We start from the raw sequence: 8,604 nt of genomic DNA on the forward strand, positions 1-8,604 counted from the left end.
CATCAATATTTTTCAAGTCAAGAAAATAAAAAAAAAAGAAAAAAAGAAAAAAAGAAAACATTGTCCCAATTGAAAACTTAAATAATTCGAAATGAAATTTCTTATTTATACTATTGGAATTTAAGAGGCACATTATCAAATAACTTATATACAAATTAAGAATCCTTCCCATACTGAATTCATCAAACCTATAATAAAACGTAATCTTTACCTTTTCAATCTCCTCTTCACATATTTTTATCTGTGTATATATTTTCTCTAGTGTTAACATTGTTGTTTTGATTTTAATTATTTGTTTCCCATTAATGTAAAAATGAGAATGAAAAATATATTCGTTACGAGCACCACGCAAGAAAAAGAAATTCAAATACGATGATTTGATATGATGGATAACATTCATATTTTTTTATTTTAATGATCAAATAATAGAAAACAAACAGGAGCTAAAGATGATATTTAATGAATATTATTGGTTTTATAAAAAGGTCAAAAAGGAATTTAATTAAAGTAAATATTAGTGAATGAAATTAGAATGATATATTTTTATTTAATTTTATATGTATATATACATAAGATTAAAATATAATATATATATTTTAAAAAAAGATTAAAAATATAATATATAAAAAAGTTGAGTATATACAGTCCTCGTTTGGTAATAATTTTTTACCCCCAAAAAAATCAAATTTTGATCGTCATTTTACTATTCAGCCTCAAATCCCACCTCACGTGAGGCTATTATAAAACGCCTTTAAAGCCACACCTTAAATGTCATTTGTTTGCCTCCATTTATAGAGGTTGCATTCTTCAAACGTTTAATTATTGGTCTCAGCCTTCTGAGTTATTACTTATAACTTAAGATGTTTTATGGGCTTCTTTTATTTTATTTTTTCTAGTATACGGAAGGAAAATATACCATTGCAGTTGGAGGATGATGAATATGAATGAAAACATTATGATGATTCCCTCAAAAATCATAAATTTAAGCAATGATATAAGAAAATTTTGAGTTGTCTTCACACTCAGGAATAAATTATAATTTTGTAACATGAGTAGTAGTTTAAAAACTTATAATTTCTATTTACTTGATCCATTTTATGCTTGTTTGCAAGCTATACTTTTAGTCTTGTTAATTAGTTACAGTACGGATTTGGTTTATGGTATATTGTGCATATTTTTGTATTTCTATATTCTTTTGAATTCTTTTAATTGTTCTATCTTGATGCTTACTCTTTTCCTTGCCTCACAAGGATAAATGCCTTAGTATCCATTAAACCTTTTTAAACACATCTTTTCGATCTGCTTATAAATAGTTATGCGACCAAATTCTTGACAAGATGATACAGGAGCATCAGCGTGTTATTTATATTTTGGAGTTGGAATTTAAGCTTAACAGAGTGTGACATTTTAATTATTAATTTTGTTCTTCCTAATTTTCCTGTGTTCTAGGCCGACCCAGAATTGGAAGCGATTAGGCAAAGAAGAATGCAGGAGCTAATGGCTCAATGTGGCATGGTGACTGACTGTCTGCTTACTTGTGTGTTCTATTGCTTCATGGTGTACCGTCTTTAGGTTTTACTAATTAATCTTGAAATATAGGGAAGTCAGCAAAACTCTGAACAGCAGAAAGCCCAGGAGGAAGCTAAGAGGTTAATCTCCTTCTTAATCTAACTTTATTATTATCTCGTTGAAATTCTAGTTTGTTTTGCATATGTTAGCATTTTTTGGTGTGGTTTTCTTGATCTAAACCTTGAAAATTATTGAATTAGTGAAGCAGAGGAACAACGACAAATGATGCTTAGTCAGATTCTCACATCTGAAGCACGAGCAAGAGGTAAGTTGAGCTGTGCACTGAACACATAATAGTGGCGTGATGAGGGAATTCAATCTATTTATGATGCTGACATGTTTGTTTTATGTAAACAATGTGGCTGGAGAAAGATGAGGGTCTAGCTGTTTTGCTTTCAAGCTGTTTGGCTGATGCACATAGAGAGACTGAAGGTGTCAAAGTAAGGCAATGTTAAAGGCAGGGTATGAATAGTGTGAATTGGGCGTGAGTGATTGAGGATTGAGGCTGTTAACACAATGGCTTTGGCTGGGGATGGGGGATAGCATCGAAATAATGGTTAGGTTGGAATTTTTTATGTTTGTTGTCATTTTAAAAAATGAGGATTACTAGTTCACTAGTAAACAACTAAACTTTCCACAGCCCCATGCAGATGTTAATATATCATCTCTTTCTATAGATAGACTGTTAAAATCTTTGGGAAATTGAGAAAATAGTGGAAAATCACCTCTCTTATTCAGGTGGGATGTGTGCCTAGGGTTGTCTGAGAGGTTATAATTGCAATATATGTTGTCTAACCTACTGATCCACAGCTTAGTTGCTCTAAACCACCACATAGATAACACTGATTAGTTAGTGCAAATGAGTTCCTAATGCCATATGCCTGCACTTGTAAGTTAAATATATCATGTCACTATTATGGACCTCATAACCTCCCTCATTTATTGCCTGGTGACTTGGGATTTAATTGGTTCTCATCTGGGTTCAAGAGACAGTCCTATGTGCTCAGATCTTTTAGTGTTTTATCCCCATATAGCATCTAGTTCCAACAAGTTGGGTTGAAACCTATTCTGATTTTGTTATATCTCAGCCCTTGATCTAAGAAGAAGTCCATTTGTAACATGTGCACTTTTGCTCTCAGGACGCCAATTAGTTAAGTTATTACCCAAAAAGAATCAACTGAAACAAGTCTTGAGGTACTTATAAAGCTAAACAACTGCAGTGTCTTACCAAGAAATTATTGAAGCTAGTGCATTTAGTATGTCAAATTTTTTCCAGTCTCCGGAAGATAATTCCCAATCTAGTTCCGATGAGGTATCCAAGGAAGCAAACTCCCTTGTTATTGGTTATAGCCTTCAACCAAGAACAAGGAAACCGTTAAACAAAAGAAGCCTGCCTAGAAGAAACATTGATTGCTCTCCCAAGCTATTCTTGTTTCTTTTAGTTGTTTGAAATGGCTCATTCTCTTTTAATCCGACTTTGATGGTTGTAATGGTCCAACTTGATTGGGCTGTCTCGCTGATTCCATGGCTATGGTTGGCTCAGTTTTTGGGTCCACTTTTGTGTCATTTTTTGGTGTGGTTTTCTTGATCTAAACCTTGAAAATTATTGAATTAGTGAAGCAGAGGAACAACGACAAATGATGCTTAGTCAGATTCTCACATCTGAAGCACGAGCAAGAGGTAAGTTGATCTGTGCACTGAACACATAATAGTGGCATGATGAGGGAATTCAATCTATTTATGATGCTGACATGTTTGTTTTATGTAAACAATGTGGCTGGAGAAAGATGAGGGTCTAGCTGTTTTGCTTTCAAGCTGTTTGGCTGATGCACATAGAGAGACTGAAGGTGTCAAAGTAAGGCAATGTTAAAGGCAGGGTATGAATAGTGTGAATTGGGCGTGAGTGATTGAGGATCGAGGCTGTTAACACAATGGCTTTGGCTGGGGATGGGGGATAGCATCGAAATAATGGTTAGGTTGGAATTTTTTATGTTTGTTGTCATTTTAAAAAATGAGGATTACTAGTTCACTAGTAAACAACTAAACTTTCCACAGCCCCATGCAGATGTTAATATATCATCTCTTTCTATAGATAGACTGTTAAAATCTTTGGGAAATTGAGAAAATAGTGGAAAATCACCTCTCTTATTCAGGTGGGATGTGTGCCTAGGGTTGTCTGAGAGGTTATAATTGCAATATATGTTGTCTAACCTACTGATCCACAGCTTAGTTGCTCTAAACCACCACATAGATAACACTGATTAGTTAGTGCAAATGAGTTCCTAATGCCATATGCCTGCACTTGTAAGTTAAATATATCATGTCACTATTATGGACCTCATAACCTCCCTCATTTATTGCCTGGTGACTTGGGATTTAATTGGTTCTCATCTGGGTTCAAGAGACAGTCCTATGTGCTCAGATCTTTTAGTGTTTTATCCCCATATAGCATTTAGTTCCAACAAGTTGGGTTGAAACCTATTCTGATTTTGTTATATCTCAGCCCTTGATCTAAGAAGAAGTCCATTTGTAACATGTGCACTTTTGCTCTCAGGACGCCAATTAGTTAAGTTATTACCCAAAAAGAATCAACTGAAACAAGTCTTGAGGTACTTATAAAGCTAAACAACTGCAGTGTCTTACCAAGAAATTATTGAAGCTAGTGCATTTAGTATGTCAAATTTTTTCCAGTCTCCGGAAGATAATTCCCAATCTAGTTCCGATGAGGTATCCAAGGAAGCAAACTCCCTTGTTATTGGTTATAGCCTTCAACCAAGAACAAGGAAACCGTTAAACAAAAGAAGCCTGCCTAGAAGAAACATTGATTGCTCTCCCAAGCTATTCTTGTTTCTTTTAGTTGTTTGAAATGGCTCACTCTCTTTTAATCCGACTTTGATGGTTGTAATGGTCCAACTTGATTGGGCTGTCTCGCTGATTCCATGGCTATGGTTGGCTCAGTTTTTGGGTCCACTTTTGTGTCCATGGGAGGTCAGGTTTGGCCCCACTCCTTGAGGCCTTTTGTCCATGGTAGGTCACCGGATGCGTTATTAATAAAACCTCCACCTTATGTGTTTTGATTTTAAAAAAATAAATAAATAAAAAATAAATAAAAATCATATTTTAACAATGTGGGATCTCAAACTTGAGGTATGCGAGCACCACCATGCGAGATTGAGACCTATCCATTGTATTCCAAACCTGCACTTCTTTGAATATCCCTCAAAGGGCCGTTTGCTTATTTTATAAGTACCTCAAGTTCTTGTGCAATTAGGGATGTCAAACGGGTCGAGCGGCTCGTCAGCTCGGGCTTGTCAAATTACGAGCCCGAGCCCTGCTCGGCTCGTTAATTTTTTTTTTTTTTTAAAATGTCCAAAACGTGCAATTTACCAAAAAAAATAAAAAAATAAAAAATCACGAGCTCGCCCCCGAGCAACGAGCCGAGCTCGTGGGTTAAAGGGCCGAGCCGAACCGGCTTAGCCCATTGTCATCACTATGTGCAATAATGTGACTTCCTTTGGCAGCACTTCTCCCCAACTAAGTGAGAACCACTTCAGAAAGAATAAGGATATTATTTTGAGTTTGCAGGTTTAACTGAACAAATGGTAACCTTACGGGCCAAACGACATGGATACAATCATGGATCTTTCCCAGGCATGAAATGTGACTCTTTTAATGCAAACAATGAATCATCAAAGTATAATCACGTAACAAATTGATAATCTACTACTAGCCTAGAAGTCTAGCAAAAGCCTAGAAGTCTTCCATATTACCTGTATTGGGGGAATCATCATCATATTTGATTCCTTGTCATCCTCCTCATCACTGTCGCCTGTTCAATGTTTGCATTCTTCTTCCCATTCCTCCACTTGCAATGGAGCATTTCCCTTCCCATTTCTTGTAAATGCAAAAAGAAAATGAGAGAAGGTAATATAAAACAATAAAAGAAAGAAATGAGTGAAGTTGTGTGTCATAGATCTCCTGTCATCGATCGTCTACTGCTGAAAAGTTGCAGCTTCACTTGGGAGAGGGGTTTATCGCACTTCAATTGTAGGAGGTTGGGGCACTCTTGCTTCGCTTGTTCTCTTCTCTCCCGATTCTTTTTTTTTTTCCTTTCAAATTTTAAAGTTTTGGTTGTGTTCAACATAGTCCAAAATCCTCAAAACATTTTAAAGCATGTTTAGAAGTTGTTTATAAACAGTTTAAATTATAAACAAATAGAAATGAGTGGTGGATAAATGGTTGTCAAATGAAATGTATGAATAAAAAATGGGTTTACCTATTATAAAATATTTATAAACAGTAGCCAAATAAGGGCTTAAACTTTAGAAAACAGCCCGTAAGGGCCAGGCAAACAAGTTCATATCTCAGCCCAGAAGCCTATTAGAGGGTGCGTCTCAATAAGTCAAGGAGTAAACTTCTAGGCATATAATGAACTCCTCAAGTGATGCATGCCAGGCTTGGGTGCTTTTTGAATAATTCATCTTTGCTATTGTGTATGCCCTATAATGTCTCCTTTCAAGAGAAGAGTAAGACTATCTCATCGATTTGATCTACATAGGCCAGAAAGGGGTCTTCCCTGCTGTTAATTATTTGATAGCTGGTATCTTATCGTTCTACGGGAGAACAAAAGCATTAGAATCTATTTTATTGCATGAAATTGCACTTGAGTCAGACCCAAAAACCAACAAAATAAATCTTCTTGTTTCGTAGATTAAAGATGACTATGGGGTTCATGCTCTTTGGATCTTTTTTATTCTATTAGTCATTCAGTTGTCTAACAAGAATTCATGAATCACACAAAAGTCTAGAAGCACTTCTGTACATTAAACCAGTTGTAACCATTTGAATAGCATTGTCAACAATGCAAAACACTCGACTTTTAGGTGTTTCATGACATCTAATCTCTTTTTCATCTTTTATCAAGTACTTGATATTTGACTAATATGCTAATGCTTTCTACTCAATCCACCCCAACTAGGTCTAGAAAAGAACAAAAGAAAGCAAACTAATTCACCAAATTCCGTGCATCTGTTTGGGTCCTCTGCGTTTGTGTGTTTCTTCTTGTGGTACAAAAGGGGGCACCAGGGTAGTGTTAGAGATGCTGCTTGCAGTAGGCATCATTTCATTCATTTAATGTTTTCTCCGATTGCGTAAGCATGATTTGTTTTTTTCTAATCTAACCACATGAAATCTTCTCTAAATGATTTTTGTTCTTTACATTTATGTGTGTATAGTTGCTCGAATAGCACTGGTAAAACCTGAGAAGGCCAGAGGAGTCGAGGATGTTATTCTGAGAGCTGCACGTGTGGGTCAAATAACTGAGAAGGTAGCTCTTCAAATTTCTAATGCTTGTCTATATAAGGTTGTGCATGTGCTGTGTCTCATTTGTCTGCTCAAATTATCATTACATTGCTATGATGTTTCATCTGTAGGTTTCTGAGGAGAAACTCATATCATTGCTTGAACAAATCAATACCCAAACTGCTAAAGAAACCAGAGTAACAGTAAGTCATTCGTATTTTCATTTCTTTTACAATGGCTATTTTTTGCATGAATTTACTCGTCGTTATGTTGCACGTGTGATTTGTGCATGCTATTTCTCAGATTCAGAGGCGTACGAGCGTTCTTGATGATGATTAGCCTATTTCAACTTTCTGCCTCACTTGATGTAGAGTACTTTGAAATTATTGAAGAGATGTAACTGTGGTTGAATATGAAATTTTTATTTTCTATTATTATAAATATCCCTCCTCTTTAATGTAAACAACATTTTAAAGAAGTCATTCATCCTATCTAGTTTTCATAGAGTTGGATCTTTTGTGATGAGAAGAGTCGGAATGAATTGAATTACAGCATTCCTTAATATCTGGTGCCTCTTTTCTTCTACCATTAATGTATTCAGGTTAGTATCGGTCTATGTTCTGACTAGCTCAATGCCACTCCATTAATCCCCCATATTAACGGCAACAGCAGCTGAGTCAGTGGTTGCAGATGCACTCATTTTGATTTTATGCTTCCTCAAATGGTTACGGATGTATGGGAACAAAATATAGTTGTTTATTATTCTCCGTGTTTTATGTAGTCTATTATGTTAAACTCTCAACAGTCAATAATGTGGTTTACATTATATTTTATTACTAGAAATTCTTCTTCCATCATTGATGTATTTTTTATTTCAGAAAGAAAGATATATTTATTTTTTATTTCAGAAAAAATTCCCAACAGAATATGTTGGATACTATATTCTAAAACTCTTTATGAATTTCATTGTAACGTGATTCCCCTAGATAAATTTCTATCAATGCAGAGGTTCAAAGGTAGTCATTTGGTATTTATATTATGGTTTATTTTTCTGTTTCCTTTCTCTCTGTGGTATGTGGAGGGAGACTGTTATTTAGGGAGATCACGAGATCAACAAGTGCAGTTTTATGAGGAGGAGTTGATTAAAAAAATTGTGTTGGGGGCCTAGTTGGTACATTTTATAGTTGATTGTAAAAGACTATACATATAGAGAACCTAGTGAATAAGACTTTAAGTTTAGAGAATTCCAGACTTGGAAGGAGCATTCTAGAATGTTGAGAAATGTATGGATTTAGTATTTTGTATGTTATATAGGGAAGTAAGAAACCTATATTAACCTTTGTAAATGTTTAGAATATGAATGTTAACTGTCGTGTAAAAATGATCTCTTCCGTCCATTCAAAAATATGGAGCTGTAAAATGATGATGAACCTCCGTAGAAAATTGTGACTCCTAAGAAAAGGCAAAAGAAGTGTGCTTCGGCACAAACTTTCTTCAGGAATAACTACTAACCTATTGGGAGCAGTTTTAGTTGTGAGATCATGATGACATAACCAATCATAGTCGTAGCCGTATCTTAAATGCATTATCCGATTGCCTCTATGATCTCTACACCAACACTACATCGACAAAAGGAATTTGGTACGCGTTAGAAAGCAAATACAAAGTTGAGGAAGAAGGTACCAAAAAGTTTTTAATATCTAAGTATTTTGATTTCAAATTTTTGGATAATAT

The 8,604-nt window shown here is 35.1% G+C and overlaps 1 protein-coding gene across 2 annotated transcripts; it reads left to right on the forward strand.

Annotated features, from left to right (window-relative positions):
* The first annotated feature begins 1,417 nt into the window (after positions 1–1,417).
* Positions 1,418–7,727, forward strand: LOC111401177 (DNA-binding protein DDB_G0278111-like). Of its 2 annotated transcripts, none has more exons than XM_023028792.1 (6): positions 1,418–1,515; positions 1,600–1,649; positions 1,770–1,834; positions 6,804–6,895; positions 7,002–7,073; positions 7,472–7,727. In XM_023028792.1, the coding sequence occupies exons 1-6, from the start codon at positions 1,486–1,488 to the stop codon at positions 7,496–7,498; spliced, it is 336 nt and encodes a 111-aa protein (XP_022884560.1). In that variant the 5' UTR covers positions 1,418–1,485; the 3' UTR covers positions 7,499–7,727. The 2 variants fall into 2 exon arrangements, with proteins under 2 accessions (XP_022884560.1, XP_022884559.1); XM_023028791.1 differs by lacking the exon at positions 7,472–7,727 and adding an exon at positions 7,174–7,455 and having other exon boundaries at positions 1,419–1,515.
* Positions 7,728–8,604: the final 877 nt, after the last annotated feature.

Source organism: Olea europaea, chromosome 10, assembly GCF_002742605.1.
Source record: "Olea europaea var. sylvestris chromosome 10, O_europaea_v1, whole genome shotgun sequence".
NCBI classification, from domain to species: Eukaryota; Viridiplantae; Streptophyta; class Magnoliopsida; order Lamiales; family Oleaceae; genus Olea; species Olea europaea.

Excerpts from the sequence above, each read along its gene's own strand:
- LOC111401177 (XM_023028791.1), top strand. The coding sequence starts at position 1,486 with ATGCAGGAGCTAATGGCTCAATGTGGCATG. Across the intron at positions 1,516-1,599 it reads TAATGGCTCAATGTGGCATG|GGAAGTCAGCAAAACTCTGA; the intron begins GTGACTGACTGT and ends CTTGAAATATAG. Across the intron at positions 6,896-7,001 it reads TGGGTCAAATAACTGAGAAG|GTTTCTGAGGAGAAACTCAT; the intron begins GTAGCTCTTCAA and ends TTTCATCTGTAG.